A 24,520-nucleotide genomic window follows, 5' to 3' on the forward strand; every position below is an offset into this window, starting at 1 on the left:
GTACACCCTGGACAAATCGCCAGGTCATCACAGGGCTGACACATAGACACAGACAACCATTCACACTTACATTCACACCTACGGTCAATTTAGAGTCACCAGTTAACCTAACTTTTTTGTAAAAATATTATCCTGTCTGATGTTAACATGAAAATGGAATGAGCTTATTTTTAACAAAAAACAGACAAATCTATCCGTGTGTGGAAAAAAATGGATCTTTAAAGTATTTTACATGCAGATTTGACAAAATACTACAACAGATCCCACTCTCCCTTATGCAGGCAAAACAAAAATTGAAATAGATGTTTGTTAGCAAATCTACAGAGAACCCTACAACAGAGAACCTTCATTTTAATTACAGGTTTCATGTCGAAACCTCATACAGAAACCAAGCGAGGAACAATTAAAATGTCCTAAGGGTGTCATGCTGTTTGCTAGGAATGTTCAACAGTACAAATTTTGTGGCTACTGCCTCATAGAAGTGAAGCGAGGCAGTAGCAACTAATGTATGTCATCGTGTTGTAAAAATGTAAGAATGAGTGGAACAATAACACACTGTGCATGCACATACACATTACAATCACCAGAACAGCAAATCATGATCTCGCGATATGAACAGTTGATCTCGCGTTATCAAAGGTACACAAGAACGAGTGGCGAAGCCACTATGTCATCATGTTGTAAGCAGAGGTGGACAGTAACGAAGTACATTTACTTGAGTACTGAACTTAAGTACACTTTTTGAGTATCTGTACTTTACTTGAGTATTTTTTTTTTGGAAACTTATGACTTTAACTTCACTACATTTGAAAGGCAAATATCGTACTTTTCACTCCACTACATTTGTGTCAAGGTCCTCGTTACTCGTTACTATGAAACAGCTTTGAAAGTGGATGTTTTTGTCTTTTCTTTTCTAAAACGTGATTGGTTTTTTCACAGGTGACACTGAGACAGCCTATCAGTAATCACTAGGGTCACGTCATGCCCATAGACTGTATAAAATCAAGTTCAGTGCTTTCTCAGCAGCATTATTTGAACACGATCAGTTTATGGCAGAATGGAAGGAGGCGGTTCTTCTGGAGAATGCATGCACCCATGGCCCATGAACCCATGTTTCAGATTTCTGAAAGGATTAAAGATTCTTTTCGTTTTAAATGTTTGCTGAAAACTAACCACATCACAGCCTACAAAAACTCGCCATCCAACCTGCAGAAGCATATTCTCATCTCATCTCATTATCTCTAGCTGCTTTATCCTGTTCTACAGGGTTGCAGGCAAGCTGGAGCCTATCCCAGCTGACTACGGGCAAAAGGCAGGGTACACCCTGGACAAGTCGCCAGGTCATCACAGGGCTGACACATAGACACAGACAACCATTCACACTCACATTCACACCTACGGTCAATTTAGAGTCACCAGTTAACCTAACCTGCATGTCTTTGGACTGTGGGGGAAACCGGAGCACCTGGAGGATACCCATGCAGACACGGGGAGAACATGCAAACTCCGCACAGAAAGGCCCTCGCCGGCCACGGGGCTCGAACCCGGACCTTCTTGCTGTGAGGCGAAAGCGCTAACCACTACATCACCGTGCTGCCCCTCAGAAGCATATTGAGGTATATAAACGTTTTATTCCAAGAGAAAGCTTACAGCGAAGTTATCTGTGCTTTTAGAGCTAGTGATAATGTTGCAATAGCTGTGCAGTCTGGTTCGTCAAATGACTTTCTATGGATTTGCCGGCCAAGTTGCCGTAGCCTGGTCCATGGCTAACGTTAACACATAGCTAGTTAACTTGGACACTGTTAGTTAGCATGTGAAAACTGAGTTACACTAACATAAATAACATTAACTTATATGAAGTCCTTTCAGAAATATGTTTCAGCATAATCTTTCTTTTCTAGTAGCATTGCTAACCAATATGATTTTGAGTTTGAAATGAGTTTGCTAGCATGTCAGGTGGAGTTTCACTGACTAGCTAGCTTAACGTTAAACCACCATGATGGCACAGCATGCGTTCATTTTGTGAATTCACATTTCTGTCTTTGGTAACAGCATTAGGTTTTGTAAGCATTGTGGCAATAATACAACGATGCATTGACAGAAAATGTACTTTTAATACCTAAGTATTTTTAAAAGCAAGTACTTCACTACTTTAACTTCAGTAAAAATTTGACTGTACAACTTTCACTTGTATTGGAGTAACATTTGACCAGTGGGATCTGTACTTTGACTTAAGTAATGAAGTTGGGTACATTGTCCACCTCTGGTTGAAACGTCATAACCAATCAGCACTTACCTTGATCAAGTTCAATTACCTGTTCTACTTCTTGATAAACTTCAGAACCAATCAGAACCAGAAACAAAATAAGAGAAACCTCGTTATAACTTCATAGTATCAGAAGATAATCAGCAGATAAAAAGATAAACGAAATTCACCTCGTGGTTCACCAAGGCTACTGATTTGATATCAAGTAAGTGGTGCTTATTTTAAGAAAATTTCCCTTTTATCACAGCTCTTGTTTGGTCCTTCTGAAAGGTCAAATGAAAGGTTCTGTAAGGTTTTTTTTTTTTTTAGCTTTTTGGTAGATATTTACACCAAGAATTCCAGCCATTCAACAAAAACTCGAGAAGGCAGTGAACATAACGTTGGAATCTTTTGAGCAGTCCGCTCAGTTTGCAATTACAAAAGTCCCATGTGGGAATAAATCAGCTCCTTCGGGGGATAATTGAGCCCTTTCGAGGGATTATTTATTTTAGAGTCTTTACACTACACTTGTGAAACAAAATGTGCTCATTAGTACTAAATAATGTTTCGAAGACAATTCATGAACAAGGGCTTTCTTTCTTACTATTTTGAAAATAGATCTAGTTCACAGCACTGTATTTTGAACAAAACAGTAAACAAAATTGGCAGTCAAAATACTACAAGCCCTGATGCTCCTCACAGCTTGGTGATGCTTGCAAGAGATGAGGCGAATATAATTAAGAACATGTATATATGCGATATTTACTGTATGGACATGGGATCAGAAAACCATTTCATTTATAAGCAGCAGCCACCTTTTTTTTTTAATTCAATACTGATACAGAAGCATTTTACTACCAATACAGATACTGATAGGCATAACCCCCCACATGAGAATAGCATTTTGTAAATGCTTTAATGCAGTTTATAGTTATACAGCTGATCAAATTTTTATTTTAATTGCAATCACAAAAAGTTCAACACAATATGAATGTGTGTAATAACTCGCCTTGTCATTATTTATAATAATGAGTATAGGTGTTCTTTATGCTGAGTAATATTTCATTGCTAAACTGTGCAATCAACACTACAACTTTTAACCAAGCAAACCATTTTTGGATTAGTTTTATTTTTATCCCTGAACTACTCTTTTTAAGCTTTAATAACATATGTATATGCATGTATCTGAGGAGGTAAAACAATCCTTGACCAACAGTTCTAATAAAAGTCTCAATGCACACAATTCAAGCATGAAACTAATATTCAACGTAAAACCAAAGAATAAAAATGCAGTTTACCGTATTAGAAAACCTCACACTTCGCTTTCCTCCTCCGCTTGGATCAAAGGTCTTTGGAGGCTGACCCGACTGAGCAGCGTCAAGGTTATTTTATTTCATTTCAAAAGTGCTGCTTTTTATGATAAACAGCTGTGTGAGTAAAACACTGAAGGCTCTAGTGGTGCAAAGGGATTTTATGCGTGATGGGCATAACTATTCAGGAATCATTAAACATTAGTTGCATCCATAATAAGCAACTAGGTGATTGGTGATCCAGTCGGTAGCAGCTTCATTTAATGTCATGACCTGAGCACGTGTGTATCTCAAATCACAAGCCCTCGTGACATCACTGCTATGACATCAGAGTTCTGGATAATGGAGAGACGGTCTTCAAAGGTTATATATATTTAAAAAACAACAACAACCTAACTTCACCTTACATTAAGGTATGAGCTTACACAAATTAAGCAGCATGAGAATAAAGCTCACATTTTATTGCAGCTGCAGTAGACAGACCAAATAGAATGGAAAAAAAAAAAAAAACAGTGCAAGAGAACAAAATCATACACAAGTTCAGCATGATCAGTAATTAGGCTATAAAGGGAGGAAAAAGGGATATTTAATACAAGTACAATACAATATCGACTGCACTGTTACACGTTACATAAGGAATAAGTAAATCAGAAAGCAGGTTTACTGAACCAAACAAGGCAAAAAGGAATTTACGGGAATCTGAAAAACTATGAGCGAGAGTTCAAAGCCCTCATATTTACAATTATTCATTTTGCAGGTGCTTTAACACAAAACAACCTGGAAGTGAGGCAGACAGTCTGGTGAAAAATCTTCTCCGAACCCCAAACGTAGTCGATCACCCAAGACATGTTGGTTTTATTGGGACGATCCAAATAAATATAAACAAACAGAGCAGCACTTACGTTCTGTGACTTGAATAATAAAAACTTTCATATAGTTGTCAGTAACAACTTTCATTGAGTTACAAGGCTAATATAGCTCACAAAGAATAGAACTGTATACATTTGGCTTCGGCAAGGGCAACAAACGCATCACAGCTCCAGGGTTCAATCCTGACCTTCGGGTTACTGTCCATGTGGAATTCTGCGTGTGTTTCCTGACGCATCCCAGTAGGTGGCTTGGCTAAGATGGATTACCCCTAGGTGTGAGCGAGTGTGTGAATGTGTGTGCCCTGAAAAGGAGTGGTATCCCATCCAAGATGTACTCCCAAGTCATGCTCAATGTTCCGTGACAGGCCCTGGATCCACCATGACCCTGACCCGGTTCATTCATGAAATCCTTCAGCACAACGTTTCTTGAATCTCGTTACAAGCGTGGTTCTCTGGCAGTCCTGGGATTTGAATTCATAATCATCTGCTCAAACTCGGAACCTCAACCACAGAGTTTACATTAATTCAAAGCTCAGGTTTGTCCTTTAACAATGACGAACATGAAATTAGGCATTTTAAAGTCTTACCAACAGCTTAGAACACACATTCCTGAAGGAAGGAAAAACATGGCAGAATGACTTCCTCCTTTCTTGAATTCAAATACTTCCACAGTGATGTCGAGCAAAATATTGCATCGTGCATCATGTCTCCATTTCCTCCGTGTCATCTTTAAAAGAACGGTCCTCGTGGAGCTCGGATGTGGACGGACTGTCCAGGAGTGACAGATCTAACACAGGCAGCGGCGTTCTCCAGAACTGGAAGGAGTTAAATGCAAAAAGCTCATCCTCATTGTTGTCCGGACAAGTCACCTGTAACAGCACAGGCATAACATAATTCATCAATCAATACACATCACCACTAACAACCCATCATCAGATCATGTTTACAGTTAATTTAAACCATTTATCATTATTTACACCACATACCACAGCGCTGTTTAATTCTCGACTGGTCAGTTGATTGGTGTTGAGAAACTTTCTAGAACAACAACTTTGCAGAGGTTTACTTTATCGTTTCTATATAAGGAACTGTTTGTAGAACATTTATGGAAGGAGTCTCCAGTGTCAGCGTAAGGCAGTGTTTCTCAAACTTTTTCAGACCAAGGACCTCTATCCGTTTATTAAAAAAAAAAAAAATTTACAACAGGGGCAGCACGGTGGTGTAGTGGTTAGCGCTGTCGCCTCACAGCAAGAAGGTCCTGGGTTCGAGCCCCGGGGCCGGCCTTTCTGTGTGGAGTTTGCATGTTCTCCCCATGTCCGCGTGGGTTTCCTCCGGGTGCTCCGGTTTCCCCCACAGTCCAAAGACATGCAGGTTAGGTTAACTGGTGACTCTAAATTGACCGTAGGTGTGAATGTGAGTGTGAATGGTTGTCTGTGTCTATGTGTCAGCCCTGTGATGACCTGGCGACTTGTCCAGGGTGTACCCCGCCTTTCGCCCGTAGTCAGCTGGGATAGGCTCCAGCTTGCCTGCGACCCTGTAGAAGGATAAAGCGGCTAGAGATAATGAGATTAGATGAGAAAAGTTTACAACCCCAATTCCAAAAAAATTGGGGCACTATGTAAAACATGAATAAAAACGGAATGTGAAGATTTACAAAATCATGGAAACTCTGTATTTCATTGAAAATAGTACAAAGACAACATATCAAACGTTGAAACTGAGACATGTTATTGTTTTTTGAAAAATACATACTTATTTTGAATTTGATATCAGCAACATGTTTCAAAAATGTTGGGACAGGGGCGCATTTACCACTGTATTGCATCACCTCTACTTTTAACAACACTCTGTAAATGTTTGGGAACTGAGGAGACCTATTGCTGTAGTTTTGAAAGAGAAATGTCATCCCATTCTTGCCTGATATAAAATTTCAGTTGCTCAACAGTTCGGGGTCTCCTTTGTCATATTTTCCACTTCATAATGCACCAAATGTTTTAAATAGGAGACAGGTCTGGACTGCAGGCAGGCCAGTTTAGCACCTGGACTCTTATACTATGGAGCAATGCAGTTTTAATATGTGCAGAAAGCAGTTTGGCATTGCCTTGCTGAAAGAAGAAAGGCCTTCCCTGAAAAAGATTGTCTGGATGGCAGCATATTGCTCTGAAATGTGTAGATATCATTCAGCATTAATGATGCCTTCCCAGACGTACAAGCTACCCATATCACGTGCACTAATGCACCCTCATACCATCACAGATGCTGGCTTTTGAACTGTGCAGTGATAACAAGCCGGATGGTCCCGCTCCTATTTAGCCTGGAGGACGTGGTGTCCATGATTTCTAAAAAGAATTTCTACTTTTGATTCATCAGACCTCGGGACAATTTTCCACTTTGCTTCAGACCATCTTAAAAGAGCTCAGGCCCAGAGAAGGTGGCAGTGTTTCTGGATATTGTTTATATCTGGTTTTAACTTGCATTTGTGGATCCAGTAATGAACTGTTTTCACAGACGATGGTTTTCTGAAGTGTTCCTGAGCCCATACAGTGATTTCCACTACAGACACGTCTGCTTTTAATGCAGTGTCTCCTGAGGGCCTGAAGATCACAGGCATCCAATGTCAGTTTTCAGCCTTGTTTCTTGCATACAGAGATTTCTCTAGATTCTCTGAATCTTTTAATGATATTATAGACCATAGATGATGTGATCCCCAAAATCTTTGCAATTTTACATTGAGGAACATTATTCTTAAATTGTCGCACTGTTTGCCCTCGCAGTCTTTCATAAAGCGTTGAACCCATCCCCATCTTTACTTCTGAGAGACTCCGCCTCTCTGGGATGCTTTTTTTTTTTTTTTTATATCCAGTCATATTACTGACCTGTTGCCAATTAACCAAATTAGGTTTTTTTTAAGCATTACACAACTTTTTCAGTCTTTTGTTTCCCGTGTCCCAACTTTTCTGAAACGTGTTGCTGACATCAAATTCAAAATGAGCATATATTTTTCAAAAAAAATGATAAAATTTCTCAGGTTCAACATTTGATATGTTGTCTTTGTACCATTTTCAATTAAATACAGGGCTTCCATGATTTGCAAATCTTTGCATTCTGTTTTTATTTATGCTTTACACAGTGTCCCAACCTTTTTTGGAATTGGGGTTGTAACTGCAGACCACTTAACCCCCTAAATATCCCGAAAAAAAAATTGAGCCCACTTCAACAGTATATTACAAATTCCACACTAATGAAGTGACAGTTTTACAAATAGTATCACCAACTCACTCATTGTTGTCCTTCTCTTAATAGGAAGACTGGTGCTGCTTATTCTGATACATCAGTGAAGCAATGTCTAGCTCCAAACTGGACAGTTTTAATCTCACATTGGGGGCCACATTAATCCGGTTGTGCTGCTTTGTTTTCTCAAACAAATAATCATGTCCTTGCTCTTTTCTTTTGACTGACCCGGTCTTCAGCTACCAATCTGTTGTCTTTTTGACAGTGTGATGCTAAGTCTAATTTGGTTACTCAGTTTCTCCGCATTCCACATTCCCTCCACATTCAGAGTTGACGTTGATATGAGACAGTGTTGTAGTTGAGTCACTAAACCTCGAGTCCAAGTCCAGTCTCGAGTCCCCAGTGTTCAAGTCTGAGTCAAGTTCAAGTCATTAAAAAAAAATGAGTTGAGTCAGAGAACAAGACTCCAATCGCACCATTTGACGGTGGGTGTTTTAGCACCGTTAACATTAGTTTGCTCCTGAACATGATGCATGAACAGGTAAATTTGCTTCTCTTTGTCAGGGAGTGTGAAGTATTCTATCAGAGATGGTTGGGAGACGGATGTAAGTGCAGAAGGTGTGTATATTAATACAAGTGAAGCAGGGCTTTACATTAACTTTTTTGCTCACCGGCCACTGTGGCTAGTGGTTTTCCCAAGTCACTAGCCATTCAGCCTTTTCACTAGCCACAATTTTGTTGCCAGGAAATCAAAGTTTTTTTTATTCACCATGATACGTTAAAGTTCGGAAGATCTAGATTTAATTATGAATGGCAGCATATAATGTATCTCTACAGTAGCACTCATGTATTCAGTGCTGTTAAGGTAGCTCCCTACATGAAAACATGCAACCAATTCAGACAAAAATATCAACAGGAGTATTCTGTTTATTGAACTCAAATTCATGCCCCTTACAATATGAAATATCGTATAATATGAAAAACATTCAGTACAATTGAACTGATTCTAAATATTAAAAGTCCAATTCAAAACATTTATCATTGAAAAACATTTGATGTTTTGATATGCAAGTATTGTGCATTATCAAGTATTATTATGTATTATCTATTAATAGTGTGTGTGTGTGTGTGTGTGTGTGAGAGAGAGAGAACATGTGTAGAGTGAGACATTAAATGTCCTCATTGCATTCATCATCAGAGGAGTCCGAATGGTCCATGAAAAATGGTCTTCGTGACCTGAGGCTTCCAGCATGCCGCAGGTTGATAGCTGGGGCGGGATCAACTTCTTTCCAATCGCGTGAACGTTTCTAAACGGCAGCTCCATTCTCTCCAGCTCAGCCGACTTCATGACAGCCAGGGACTTGAAAGCAATGCTGGCCTGCACTGAACCAGCTGTCTTCGCCTGTTTTGATGTTATAGTAACGATGTGTGCATTTGACTTTTCGTGGTCCTTTATAGTTGAGTTTAAAATTACTGGTGCCTGGCTTTGCCAGACTTTCTACAGTCTTCACAGTACAGGGTATTTTCGGTTTTGCTATGAACTAGTCAGTCAATCTCACCCGAACTTCCATTTGTCATTGAACTGTCTTATCTTCCTATTAGCGTCTTGTTCATCTCCATGGCCGTAGCCAGCTATGAGGCCCCCGCGGTCTGGACCTCGCTCATTTTTAAGAGCTGAAAATACATTTGTATGCTAAATATTCAACTGGATAAAAAAATAAAGAATAACATTAAAACGTCTCCGTAAAAAGTGCATTGTTAATTATGTTAAACGTTGATTCTGTCTTGTGTGTTTCATGCGCGCAGCTCTGAGACCAAGAACAAAACCGAATGAGCGCGCAATTTGGGGGAAGAACGCAGTGCAGGAGACATGGGGCTTTCATGGTAACCATCAGCGCACTTTCATCAAGCTGTTAAATTTACATTTGTAAAGCAGCGCAGTTGTAGCCTGCCTTGTTTGTGATTTTAAAAATAAATAATTCGATAAGCCAAAGCAATAGAGTGGAAAGTTTCAACTTACAGTGGTGCTTGAAAGTTTGTGAACCCTTTAGAAATTTTCTATATTTCTGCATAAATATGACCTAAAACATCATCAGATTTTCACACAAGTCCTAAAAATAGATAAAGAGAACCCAGTTAAACAAATGAGACAAAAATATTATACTTGGTCATTTATTTATTGAGGAAAATGATCCAATATTACATATCTGTGAGTGGCAAAAGTATGTGAACCTCTAGGATTAGCAGTAAATTTGAAGGTGAAATTAGAGTCAGGTGTTTTCAATCAATGGGATGACAATCAGGTGTGAGTGGGCACCCTGTTTTATTTAAAGAACAGGGATCTATCAAAGTCTGATCTTCACAACATGTTTGTGGAAGCGTATCATGGCACAAACAAAGGAGATTTCTGAGGACCTCAGAAAAAGCATTGTTGATGCTCATCAGGCTGGAAAAGGTTACAAAACCATCTCTAAAGAGTTTGGACTCCACAAATCCACAGTCAGACAGATTGTGTACAAATGGAGGAAATTCAAGACCATTGTTACCCTCCCCAGGAGTGGTCGGCCAACAAACATCACTCCAAGAGCAAGGCGTGTAATAGTTGGCGAGGTCACAAAGGACACCAGGGTAACTTCTAAGCAACTGAAGACCTCTCTCACATTAGCTAATGTTAATGTTCATGAGTCCACCATCAGGAGAACACTGAACAACAATGGTGTGCATGGCAGGGTTGCAAGGAGAAAGCCACTGCTCTCCAAAAAGAACATTGCTGCTCGTCTGCAGTTTGCTAAAGATCACGTGGACAAGCCAGAAGGCTATTGGAAAAATGTTTTGTGGACGGATGAGACCAAAATAGAACTTTTTGGTTTAAATGAGAAGCAGTATGTTTGGAGAAAGGAAAACACTGCATTCCAGCATAAGAGCCTTATCCCATCTGTGAAACATGGTGGTGGTAGTATCGTGGTTAGGGTCTGTTTTGCTGCAGCTGGGCCAGGACGGCTTGCCATCATTGATGGAACAATGAATTCTGAATTATATTACCAGCGAATTCTAAAGGAAAATGTCAGGACATCTGTCCATGAACTGAATCTCAAGAGAAGGTGGGTCATGCAGCAAGACAACGACCCTAAGCACACAAGTCATTCTACCAAAGAATGGTTAAAGAAGAATAAAGTTAATGTTTTGGAATGGCCAAGTCAAAGTCCTGACCTTAATCCAATGGAAATGTTGTGGAAGGACCTGAAGCGAGCAGTTCATGTGAGGAAACCCACCAACATCCCAGAGTTGAAGCTGTTCTGTATGGAGGAATGGGCTAAAATTCCCCCAAGCTGATTTCCAGGACTGATCAACAGTTACTGGAAACGTTTAGTTGCAGTTATTGCTGCACAAGGGGGTCACACCAGATACTGAAAGCAAATGTTCACATACTTTTGCCACTCACAGATATGTAATATTGGATCATTTTCTTCAATAAATAAATGACCAAGTATAATATTTTTTGTCTCATTTGTTTAACTGGGTTCTCTTTATCTACTTTTAGATCTTGTGTAAAAATCTGATGATGTTTTAGGTCATATTTATGCAGAAATATAGAAAATTCTAAAGGGTTCACAAACTTTCAAGCACCACTGTATGTTTGCCTTGGATAACTTTGCCTAAAACATGGTGGTGTATACTGATTTTTTTTCCCAGAATTTTTTTTGTTTAGGTGTAACAGATGCCAGATTGTTAATGTATCTTAGTTCCATAGGCTACATGGTTAGGGTATCTTTTGTCCTCATTGCTTGGGCCAGATCAAACCATTAAACAAGTTTAAATTATTCTTACTCTTGCCACATACATGATTTTTTTTTTCAAAACTGATGATATTCAGTTCAATCACCATTAAAAGTAATTTCAGGAATAGATCTCGTGTGACGTGTAATTCACCCCTCTCATTTAAATATGGCGAACATTTTTTAGCACGTGCTTTGCGCATCACAGACCTCGGTGATTTTAAAATGCTGCATCCAGCCCTGCTCATCTCTGCCCCTTTTTTCCTGAGCAGCAGGGTTTGAAACTCCAGCTATATGCCGCCACAGTGCGCTTGTCAGTCGTCAGCAACTTTGTTGCTTTGTTCATTAACCGCAGGTTACCATATCATTGATTTTATCTGAGACGTTAACGAACGTTCTAAACAATTCTAACGTGTTGTCAGAATGTTTATGCAGGTGCTCATGGGAGTTGTAGGTGTGCAATATTACATTGCAATGCGTTTATTATATCAGATGCCTTCAGAGAAAACTACAATTAAAATATATTGTCATACCACAGAATAAACCACCCGCCAAAGTGGCTAGTGAAACTAAAGTCATTACTCGCCAAAGCCGAATTTTACCCGCATTTGGCAGGTGGGCGGGTGCTAATGTAAAGCCCTGAAGCGAAGACAGGTAAACAATCCAGAACGGCAGGCAAAATCGTAAAACAGGCAATAGGTCGAGTGAGGCACTAATAGGCTATTGTAGACTCGGCAAAATCAAAGACGAGAAACAGGAAATCAGGGATCAGGAAACTGAACAAGGAAATAAGGCTCAGTAATGTATCAGCAACGCAACTCAATACTTCGCAAGTAAGTGTTTTTTCACAGTTTTTATATCGGTGCACTGATTGCACCTTAATCCTGTGCAGGTGTGAGTCGTTTACGGTGCATGAGAGTCTCCGCTTGGCGCATGCGCTGTCCAGAGCACACCCGAGAGTCTATCTGATGGACGTGCCAAGGTGCACAGGTGTGACATTCTTGCACGAAATTAGTACAAAAATTAATGTAGCTATAAATATCTTACGCCAAATTATTATGGCTTGTTACAAAATATAAAGAAAAAAAAATCCAAGTCCTCATCTCCAATTTACAAGTCCGAATGCAGTTAATGCACGAGTCTGAGTCATCAGTGCTCAAGTCCAAGTCAAGTCGCGAGTCCTTAAAATTGGGGCACGAGTCGGACTCGAGTACTACAAGCCTAATATGAAAGTGTAACCTAAACTGACGTAGCTATAGGCTGTGTTGCAAAACTGTTGGCTTGCTTCAGGTCAGACAAATTCAAATAATAGGCTACTATTTAAATTTACATCGGACTTTATTCAATATAGAAAACAACTCACCTGTGCTACTCAGAACTTTGCTTTTGGAGTCACATAGGCGATTTGAGAAACACTGATAAAATGTGATATTTTACGACATCAACTTGCGGACTACCAGGGTTTGCTCACGGACCACACTTTGAGAAACAGTGGCGTAAGGGTTTATCTTTTAGGTTTTCCACCATGGTAAAGTCTTCAGGACAGATAATTCTACTTACTGGAATTTTATTCCTTTCGGTTGGGGCTGGTGAGCAAACAACTGTTTAGCACTGTTCTGAGTAAACTGTTCCACAAGATTTGATGCAACTATAAACAGATAAAAGGTACGAAGTGTCACTGAGATTTGATGACAAATTGCTGTGGTGTAAGAGGATGAAAACACTGGGGTGTGCTTTTAGCCTACAGGAAAATAATCAACTTCACGGTGGTAAGAGTAACCCCACGCCGCCGTTGATAGTTTTCCAATGACAGCACACTCGGAAAGGTTTTATTTCTTATTTATACTGTTGTCCAATTTAAGATGTAGCTGACGGTTTAAAAATTACCCCTAAGTGCGGTCTAATTGTTTTCATTCAAGATTAAAGATTGACGCTGGTTCACTTTTTTTTGTTTTTTACAGCATGAAAAGTCAAGAAAATAAAAACATCACACGACTCGCTTAACAATGTGTAACTTCTTTCCAGACGAGGGAACATGTTACACAACGCCGTGATGGATGTGCTGCTGAATCGGAACCACAAACCAACCACTTTATTTCCTGTGGAATTATAGCAAATCTGCCACAAAGAAGTTTATAAAATAACCTTAAACAAGCCCGTCAATGACAGCGTAGCTCACTCTGGCCCCGTCTAGTCCAGAAGGAACAATCTAAAGTGGGCCAATTTGCACAATAAATGTTGCAAGCTATATACACTATATACAAGCTATATATAGAAGTGATATCCACCCTAGGAATACCGACCTATTTGCCAGAAAGAATCCAAAACAGCGAGGAACTGACAGAGAAGAAGCGATTTTTGTTGAACTGCTCATTGAGGCTTAATTAGTCCATAACTTCATTAATAATTGTAATTAAACAAGTCTGGGTAGAAGTTATATGCACTCTAGGTACCCCTACCTTCATGCCAGAAAGAATCAAAATCGGTGAAGAATTGAGAGAGAGAAGAAGCGATTTGTGTGAAAACTGCTCGTTAGGGCTGAATTACTCCATATCTTCATTATTAATTGCAATTACGCAAATTTGGCTAGAAGCTATATACAGCCCAGGCAGACCTATCATCCTGCCAAAAAGAATAAAAATCGGTGAAGAATTGAGAGAGAAGAAGCGATTTTTGTGAAATGTAGACGATGACGGACATACGACACACGATGGCATAAGTTCATCGCCTGTTGGCCGGATGAACTAATAAACCTTTCACATTATACCACAGCACTGTAATTCTCACTCCTGATTGGTCAGACCTCTAGCTAGGACAAACCAAAGAAAACACCTGTTTAATGTAGAAATCCTATCCGGAAACTTCAGGAAGGTCACTATAAAGAGAGGTGTTTAAATTCTAATTAAAACAACAAAAAACCCTCAGACCTAATTAGGTGTAGAGGAGGATAAGTACTTATAGACATAAGCATCGCGATGTTACATCATCTTCAATTTGGGACACTTACATTTCTTTCGAAATACTTTCTTTGCTTTGTAAAAGATAGGAACTTAACGTAGGAACTAAAGGAACCAATTCAAAGTGTAAATTAAAGAATTAAGCAATATCACATGAGCAAGAGTGCAGTTACACTGAACATCAGCTGAATAATCGGATGATTGTTACTGCGATGTTGCTTTTACACAACAAATTTATAAGCAAAAAATTAATATAGAGGAAGTGATATTTTGGACACGATATGGCCAGATTTTTTTTTTTTAAACCGATCACGAAGAAGCTACACTCACTTTCTAGCATTTCAACTAGCTGGCTCACATGGATTTAAAAAGAAAGTTCCCTTTAAAGGAACAGTCCACCGTACTTCCATAATGAAATATGCTCTTATCTGAATTGAGACGAGCTGCTCCGTACCTCTCCGAGCTTTGCGCGACCTCCCAGTCAGTCAGACGCAGTCAGACGCGCTGTCACTCCTGTTAGCAATGTAGCTAGGCTCAGCATGGCCAATGGTATTTTTTGGGGCTGTAGTTAGATGCGACCAAACTCTTCCGCGTTTTTCCTGTTTACATAGGTTTATATGACCAGTGATATGAAACAAGTTCAGTTATACAAATTGAAACGTGGCGATTTTCCATGCTATGGAAAGTCCGCACTATAATGACAGGCGTACTAACACCTTCTGCGCGCTTCGGCAGCGCATTGATATCTGAGCTCCGCATCAATGCGCTGCCGAAGCGCGCAGAAGGTGTTAGTACGCCCGTCATTATAGTGCGGACTTTCCATAGCATAGAAAATCGCTACATTTCAATTTGTGTAACTGAACTTGTTTCATATCACTGGTCATATAAACCTATGTAAACAGGAAAAACACGGAAGAGTTTGGTCGCATCTAACTACAGCCCCCAAAAATACCATTGGCCATACTGAGCCTAGCTACATTGCTAACAGGAGTGACAGCGCGTCTGACTGACTGGGAGGTCGCGCAAAGCTCGGAGAGGTACGGAGCAGCTCGTCTCAATTCAGATAAGAGCATATTTCATTATGGAAGTACGGTGGACTGTTCCTTTAAAGGTAGACTGCCTTTCAGATTTTTCAAGTTTAGGTCCTAAAAATAATTTTCCCTGACACCTATTTTTTGGGGGGGTTAGTGGACCAAAAACTACTGAATTTGAAATCACAGACTTCCAATTTTATGATTAGATTTTTTTTTTTAAGCACAACAATTAATGAATTGAAGGCCACGTGGCCCTAAACTCGCCACTATTTTTTCCTGTTTCACCATGACCCAATTCAAGATACTACGTCATGCATCACATGGTGGGCTTTCCCCGTTCGCGCAAGGCATTGTGGGATACAAATTTGAAATGGGAGAGAAAAATGGAGGATGCGAGTGTGCGAATGAAACTTGAAAGACCGACTACGGTAATGGAAAGCGAGAAGAAGAGACATTAATGTTGTGAAGGAAAGGAAACGCAGGACCAAACTAATAAATATCGGCGGTCAGCGAGCACCTTGGTGTGATCAGCTGCTTGTTTAGCGACAGAATAATGGAACTGTCAGTACACAGTCAAGGTAAACTTGTGCATGCACACACAGACTTCCTCCGTCTGCTTGACGCGAGTGATTTCATACACATTATTTGCTCAGGGAGCCCCTTAAATGAAATAACTTCCCAGGCACAAAATGGCCTAATATTTTCTGAGATATTACAGAAATAAACATATACAGTGTTTTCCCCAGAAAAAAATTAAAGCCCTAAATTCTGGCATGATAATACACAGACAATTGAATGCCAAATTGTGAAAGTGAGCGAAGCGAAACTAGGGGGGTCCGGGGGCATGGCCCCCTGGAAAATTTTTTGAAAATAGATGCTCTCAGGTGCATTTTCAGGGTCTCCAAGAGGTTTTAGATACATGATTATAGGATAGATTTTACCAGTGTTTCAATGATTTATGACCTAAATAGTATTAATGTATACACATTTGAAATTTCACCTTAAAGTTCAACATGCAAGTTAAACTGTTTTGTTATAGATTACTGAGGTATATGATGGATTGAAAATCTACGGGGATCCCTTAATTATCTATGATCAAGTAGTGTTGTAACAAAAATGTGCATGAAAATATGAACAGTGGTTTGCTCCGTCTTATGCAATCCACTGAAGAGAATTGATCATCATGACCTCCTGTTGATCACAAAGGGATCTGAACCTAAGAACTGCCACCTTAAAATAAGTTACTGTATTACTATAACTGTAATGATTTAGAAATGTTAGTGATGCAATTACCATAATATACGTAGAACTAAGATACACTGAAAAGAAAAGTAAGGCAACTGCATATTATAAAGTTTAAATTTTGGCACTTTATTAAATGGACTAGATTAAGATTAAAACATATTTAAAGGAAAAGAAAACTTAATTCATACATTTAAGTTTGCAGAAAGATTATGTACTTATAAACACATTCATGAAGAGAATTTGTTAATAAAGTGTCAAATGTAGCATAATTTCAAATAATAAATGATAAGCATATTTGGCAGTGTGATGTCACTGTGAGCCTTTAACAAAAGAATAATCCGGAGCCGCCTTTTGTTAAATGGATCCCACACTGCCAAAAATATGCTTATTATTTGAAATTATGCTATATTTGACACATTTGGACAACTTCACTTCGTGAGTGTTTTTATAAGTACATAATCTTTCTGCAAACCCAAACTAATGAATTAAGTTTTCTACTCCTTTAAAGCACATTAATTCTCCTTGGACACAGGAAGGACGTTTCCTGTCAGTCAGCTCGACTACAGCACAGAGGAGAGAGATGGTGAGAAGGAAGATCACAGGCCTGATCAATTCTGGCACTGGGAGAATGCTGGTGTAGATACTGTAGTGCCACTTGTCATCGTCATGGCAGTGGACACAGTAGTTGTGCTTTTTGAGCCAGTTGCTCTGATCAAAATTGACGACGTTTTCGTCGTCGTGACAGTTGTCACGACAGTTGTCAACCTGACAGTTGACAGATTCGAAAAACTAAAATCGGCGAGAGTCGCTAGCAATAGCCAATCATATCTTTCGCATATAACACGTGATATTTCATGATCATGTGACTTCTATCTTTTCGAAAAATGAACGGACTGACAATAATGTCAAACTGAACCGTTGATCAAGGGAGATCCGCGCCACGACATGCGGCGTGCGCGCGCACTCGGCGCAGCATGCTCAGTTGCGTGAATGTGTCATGCACCGAAAATAAGAGATTTACAAGCCAGGAACGCCTCATGATGCAGTACACAAGAAAAGAAAGATGATTTACTTCCATTTTACTTTGTATTTGAGTAAAGTGAATAAATAAATGGTCTGTGGAAAATACACTTAACCCTGGGAACTGCGTGCACAGGAGTTTATTTTGTGTTTACTCCCCCCGGCTGGCTACTTATTTGTCATGGCTGGCTAGTATGAGCCTTAGTGGAACGCCCTGGGAATGCGGAAATGTCAAGTTCGATTTTAGATTTACGAACCCGAAAAAAATGTCGAAAAACCGGCATTAAAAAAAATTTCACCCGCACAAACGGCACTCACCCGGCCGGTGGACCGGAAACAGAACATTTTTAATAATGGCCCAAGATATTAACCTCTGCTTTCTTTCAGTCGTGAGTTAGTCGGGGATATGTGCGTGCCCTGTCAGGAGTTGGCTCTGAAATGAGTCGGTTCGGTACCGCGTGGATCGGCGTAGTGTGCGGCTAGCTTTACAGGCACACACCAGCCCTACTTACAGCAGTTACGTCTCATAAGTTCTTATAAATGTTTGTAAGAGTCAAATGCAGACTCAGTTTTGACCTTGTGCTCATCTCATTCTACTTTAATTATTACACTTCGATTTTATTGGTTTAATTCAGAATTGCATTTTTAGCACTAGGTTTTACTTTGGGACGTATACTGTACATTCACAACAGAATGATACTTAAGTGGAAGTTAGATTATTTTGTAAAAAAAAAAAAAACCTAAGTGCCTCCGATGGCATTCTTTGTCCATCAAAAAATTCCTCTCTGGAAAACACTCACTATGTGATGAGGTAAATGATTTTTTTTAAGAAAGTATGTCTCTTTTGAAGCAGAATACTCTGTTGTTGCTCAGTAAAAAACAGGACTTGAAACAGATGTGAGACAGATTTGCAGCAGAGCTTCACATGTGGTTCAAATACGAGTCTGTCAAAAAAAGTGTCCTCTCTGGAAAACCACGAGGATCGTCCCCGTTTCAGTTGTCATTACAGTTACCACCATGTACAAACATCGCTGTACAGTATGTACTTGAAAATGTGTACTTAATCACATCAATTTCAACAGTCTTTCACTTTGTATACCTTCCTCTTATGGACTATAAGAAAGGTGGTCAGTTTTAGAAATACACTGTTTGCCATTTGTCATCACCAGTAACACATCCAGTTTACAACTTGTAGCTCTGAAATTCTGCAGTTAACTTCCATCTCAATAAGTCACTTTCGGTAGCAGAGAAACACAAAAATCTGAGGTTTGTTTTTTTGAACTATTGTGGACCTGAAAAGTGTACCCTGATTGTGAAATAGCCTGTATACGTGTGTGTGAAACTAGGCACAGTTAGTCTTTATTTATTTTGCACCATAACACTCTTGAATTCTTGATTGTGATGTTCATTCTGACAGAACGCTTTAATTCTGTGTAACTCAATGACAGGTTTGTATTAAAGGGAGACTGCCATTCAGAGTTTTCAAGTTTAGGTCATAAGAATTTTCCAAACACCCAATTATTTTTGTTTAGTGGACTAAAAACTACTAAATTTGATTTGCAGACTTCCAATTTTATTATTATTATTATTATTTTTTTTTTTTTAAATAGAACAATTAATGAATTGAAGGCCACGTGGCGCTACTTTTTCCTGCTTTACCATGACCCAATTCAAGATACTGTATCATGCAGCACATGGTGGGCTTTCCCCATTTACGCAAGGCATTGTGGGATACAAATTTGAAACAGGAGACAAACATGGAGGATGAGAGTGTGCGAATGAAACATGAAAGACCAACTACAGTAACGGAAAGTGAGAAGAAAAGCCGTTATGTTGTGAAAAAAAGGAAATGCAGGACCAAACTAATAAATATTGGCAGTCAGTGAGCACCTCGGTGTGATCAGCTGTTCGTTTACCAACAGAATGATGTATAGAGATGAAAGTGGAGCAAAGGAAAAAACCCTGAAATGGGGGGGGCAACGTCCCCCGAAAATATTTTAATAACATAACACGCAAAACCCTGCATTCTAGTGCATTTTAGTACTTATTTTCGCTAAAACAAGTTATAACTTTTAAGCCTTTTTCTTTCATGTACATTAATGATTAACATGTCAAAAATATCAAATTTAATTCCCCTAGTTAATGAGTAATTTTCAGGAGTGCATTTAGAAAACGCGGTGATTTTCCTGCTACACAGTTCATTACTTTGGAAAAAAATCAGACAGTTGAAGGTAAACTCAGCAAAATCCCAAAACAATACTGTTAAAAAGTAAAGGTCTGTTAGAGAGTTTCTAAAGCTTTCAGGTTTCAATGTTGGGGACATTGAGCGTCGTTTATCAATCTTTTAGTAGAGTTGTGCGTTTGCAGAAGCTAAAGTGAACTAAACATTTCCAATTCATATTTATGCGAGTTGAAGCCAATTGTTTACATTAGTTCATACTGTCTGTAAATTTAAACACGCCAATGAATACCAAATTTCTCATATAAATCAGGGGAGTAGGGTGTGTGTGTGTCACACACTGACTGGCAGCCTGAGTGCATTACGTAACAAAAAATAATTACCATTGCTAGTTTTAGGTCGCTTACAAACCGGCTCTTCCATCATTGCTGTTTCTTCCACGTTTTCTTGATGTTGTGTTCTAGAAACGGCACTAAAACTTAGCTTCGAAACCACAAAATGCAACTCTGATGGGGAAAAATATATATATTTATTTGCTTACCTCTCTTCACATCGAAAGAAGGAGGAAAGTTTTGCTTGTTTTGACATGGCGAATTATTAACACGAGAAAATACTTGTAATTCGCAACTAAAAAGACTGCAGCTACACTGGCAGCTTGAACATGCTTTCTAGTGTGATTGTGTTGCGCTTGCGCAGAACGGTGTCAGTCCTGCACGCCTTAGCACGTGCACCTGAAGGGGCGCCTTGGCGCGCGCGCCTAACGAGCTCCGGCACACGCGCCGTTAACAAAGAACACCTGTCTTTAATCAATGAACCATGTTTGGGCTATTTAAGGACCGCGCCCATGCAAGGATGATGCGAAGTATTACGCCGCATCTAGGAACGCGAAAAATCCGAAAAATAAATTTCTCCATTCGGAAAACCGGAGATTTTCAAGAGTTTTGTCAAATATCCGGATTTCTGGGTCATTAGCAGAAAAAATCCGGCAGAAAATCTAAAAACCCGAAATTCCGGAACACTTTCATGACTAGATGTAACTGTCAGTGCACAGTCAAGGTAAACCTGCGCATGCGCACACGGACTTCCTCTGTCTGCTTGACTGTGCGAAGCGAGCGATTTCATGCTCAGGAATCCCCTCAAATTAAATAACTTCCCAGCCACAGAATGACCTGGTATTTTGTAAGATATTACAGAAATAAACATATCACAATGACCACATTTCAGAGGGAACTAAATTTCACCGATTTTATGAAATCGAAAGGCTGTCGAGCTTTCACGCACTTGTTCTAAAGTTATTGTTACTATAGCAAGGTTCTCCAAAAAATCTGGAGTAGCCGGCTTAAAAAAAAAAAGTAGTAGGCAGCTCTGGAATTTGCAGTGGTGAAGCCATTGCAGCATGCCAAAGAGGTCTGGGGACATACCCCCCCCCCCGAAAATTTTGAGATTTACATGCCTTCTGGTGCATTCAGTTAATAAATTACTAACCATTTCCCTACAAAATATGTATGAAATTTCCTTCCAGATGTGCACACGCTTGGCTTTCTCAGTTACCCTCTGTAATACGCTGCCTGGCTCTGTAACATAACTACATACACTACGGTGTAGTCACGTGGTCCAGCTCAGCCAATCAGAGTGCAAGAATCAATCAACAAATATGGCATCATGTTGTACCCACATCAGAGACAATTTTGTGGTTAAATAACTGGATTTGCAGCATGTTATGGGCAGCAGAGACGATATAAAATCACTTGAACATTGAAAGGCAAGTTTTTATTTTTTCTGGGATCGAGTAGCCGGTGCAGACTGTCTATGTAGGTAGAGAAAACCGCTGGTCACCGGCGCTTGAGGACATCTCTGCTATAGTAACAACACAATTGCAGGAACTTGCATCATGAACAATCTACGTAACCTGACATTAATCGTCATCATCTTCGATTTCTTCTGGCTGCTCCCATTAAGGGTCGCTGCAGCAGAGCATCCTGTCCAGCTGATATAATACGGAAACCCGATTTATGTTTGATTTGGCAAAGATTTTAACACTAGATGCCCTTCCTGACACAGCCCTTCACAATCCATCTGCTCTTGTGACCTGCACTAAGGACGCACGGACTTGTGCAACCCCAGTGGTAGGGTTCCATAATGCTGGGCATACACTGTGCGATTTTTGGCCCGATTTTGACACGATTTTCACTCGTGCGACTATTTTGGAGATCGGGCCGAGTTTTGGCTCAATCGTGCGTCTCGGATCGTGTAGTATACATGGGGTAACGACAAGCGATTAACACCTCACGACCGCCTCCCGATCGATCGGATGAAAATCAAACCTGTTTGAAATCCTGAGCATCAGATCTGAGCATCGCATCCGAGCATCGGATCGTATAGTGTGAGAACAGGAATCGTAAGCTGTGTGCTGTTTACCCCTGCGATTCACTCGTACAGTGTGAGCAGCAGCTGAATACCGCGATTGAAAAAAAAAAAAAATAAATAGTTCGCACAGTGTATGCCCAGCTTAACCTGACCTGAATTAAAACGTGACATGTTTAAGAAAAATGTGTGTAATCATTGATTATAGTGAAGTTTTTCTTCTGTATAAGGAGATTTAAATGTTTATTTAACGTTTACAGGGGGGCGGTACGGTGGTGTAGTGGTTAGCGCTGTCGCCTCACAGCAAGAAGGTCCGGGTTCGAGCCCCGTGGCCAGCGAGGGCCTTTCTGTGTGGAGTTTGCATGTTCTCCCCGTGTCTGCGTGGGTTTCCTCCGGGTGCTCCGGTTTCCCCCACAGTCCAAAGACATGCAGGTTAGGTTAACTGGTGACTCTAAATTGACCGTGAGTGTGAATGGTTGTCTGTTGCCCTTTTTCCACCAAAGCAGTTCCAGGGCTGGTTCGGGGCCAGTGCATAGTTTGGAACCGGGTTTTCTGTTTCCACTGACAAAGAACTGGCTCTGGGGCCAGAAAAACCGGTTCCAGGATAGCACCAACTCTTTGCTGGGCCAGAGGAAAGAACCGCTTACGGGGCGGAGTTGTTAAGACCAACAACAATAAGACCGTGAAAGATTGCCATTTTTAAGCGGTGAGAAGCCGCAGCTGTACAAACGCGAAGTCATCCATTATTATTGTTGTTGTTGTTGCTGCTGCTTCTTCTGTGTTGTTTTTGCTTCGATATTCGCGCCAAGGTTTAAGCAAATGTAGCGACGTAACTGACGTATACAGCGACGTAATGACGTGGCACCGCGAGCGATGGAAAATCAAAAACTGGTTCTCAGCTGGCTCGCAAGTTGAACGAGTTGTGAACTAGCACCAGCACTGGCTCCAAACCAGCCCTGGAACTGATTTGGTGGAAAAGGGGTGTGTGTCTATGTGTCAGCCCTGTGATGACCTGGCGACTTGTCCAGGGTGTACCCCGCCTTTCGCCCGTAGTCAGCTGGGATAGGCTCCAGCTTGCCTGCGACCCAGTAGAACAGGATAAAGCGGCCAGAGATAATGAGATGAGACGTTTACAGAAGAAGTCTCCAGTGTCAGCACTTTGTAACAGGTTGCCGATCACGAGAAAACCTTCAGGACAGAGGAGTTTGTTTTGGTCATCTTGTTCATTTCAAGAGGGGCACAATGAGAAAAACGAGGAGTTTTTGAGGTAATGTCTATTTATAGCTAGTGTATTATTCCTTCCATAAACAAACAAACAAACTTACAACTCCAGCGCCACCACGAGGCAGAAAGTGTAAACTGACACCCTGGTGAATTAATTATCAAATTACTTTGAATTAATTATTAAAACTACTTTGTGTAGACTCTTCACCTTTAGACGCTCTTCCGGTTTTGACCCGCTCGTGCTTTCTTTCGAGGTCATCTCGCACGTGCACGCATCGCTCGCGCGTCGGAACTTTCCAGAAACGCAACCATCCCCGCTCTCCCTGTCCTCGCCGTCTGGAGCGTTCATCAGCGTGCGCCCCGGAGGCCCTGCTTTACCGTGCTCTTCATGATCCTCGCAGCATCTCGGTCTCTTTCTCCGCCGCTCTCCGATTAAAGTGCTAAAGAGTCCAGGAGGAGAGGCGGCGGCGGAAACGTGCAGCTCGGGCTCTGCATCACACACAGACCGCCATTTCTTCTTTTTCTGAGGATGAGGAGTCTCGTGAAGTAACGAGCTGTCTGCTCTCCGCTTTGTCATCATGCCCAGGAAGTCTCTGGAAAGTTCTACAGCTCTTATTTATTGCATTAAATTAAAGAAATCCCGGTGGACACGAACAAACAGTGTACAGACTGCAACTTCCCATTAACTTGTACACACACAAATTACATGTTAGCACTAAGCGCAGCGCCCCCGTGTGTCCGGAAGACCGAATCTTCTTCTTCTTCTTGGATTTTTATGGCGGTTGGCAACTTAACGTATGAGGTGCATTACCGCCACCTGCTGGACTGGGGTATGGTTCAAGAGCCTATTCTACAACTAACCTGGGTGATAAAAAAAAAAAAAAGATTGGTGACACTAGATCCTCTGAATAAGCCCTGTATCCCTCAGAAACTTAAAAACATAATTATAGCAGACATGGCCTGAGCTTACTTTCAAAAGTTCCTGTATACTCAAACTTAGTTTTTCTTTTCTCAGCTGTTCCATTAAAACATTCCTTTCTGCTTGATATTCAGGACATTCACACAT

The 24,520-nt window shown here is 40.4% G+C and overlaps 1 protein-coding gene across 1 annotated transcript; it reads right to left on the minus strand.

The window, feature by feature from the left end:
* Positions 1-3,544: 3,544 nt before the first annotated feature.
* Positions 3,545-24,198, minus strand: wu:fa19b12 (uncharacterized protein LOC560551 homolog). Its single transcript, XM_060907612.1, has 2 exons — positions 23,663-24,198; positions 3,545-5,293 (listed from the first exon to the last, which is right to left on the minus strand). The coding sequence occupies exons 1-2, from the start codon at positions 24,032-24,034 to the stop codon at positions 5,126-5,128; spliced, it is 540 nt and encodes a 179-aa protein (XP_060763595.1). The 5' UTR covers positions 24,035-24,198; the 3' UTR covers positions 3,545-5,125.
* Between the last annotated feature and the right edge of the window lie 322 nt (positions 24,199-24,520).

Source organism: Neoarius graeffei, chromosome 24 (assembly GCF_027579695.1).
Source record: "Neoarius graeffei isolate fNeoGra1 chromosome 24, fNeoGra1.pri, whole genome shotgun sequence".
In the NCBI taxonomy this organism is placed as follows: Eukaryota; Metazoa; Chordata; class Actinopteri; order Siluriformes; family Ariidae; genus Neoarius; species Neoarius graeffei.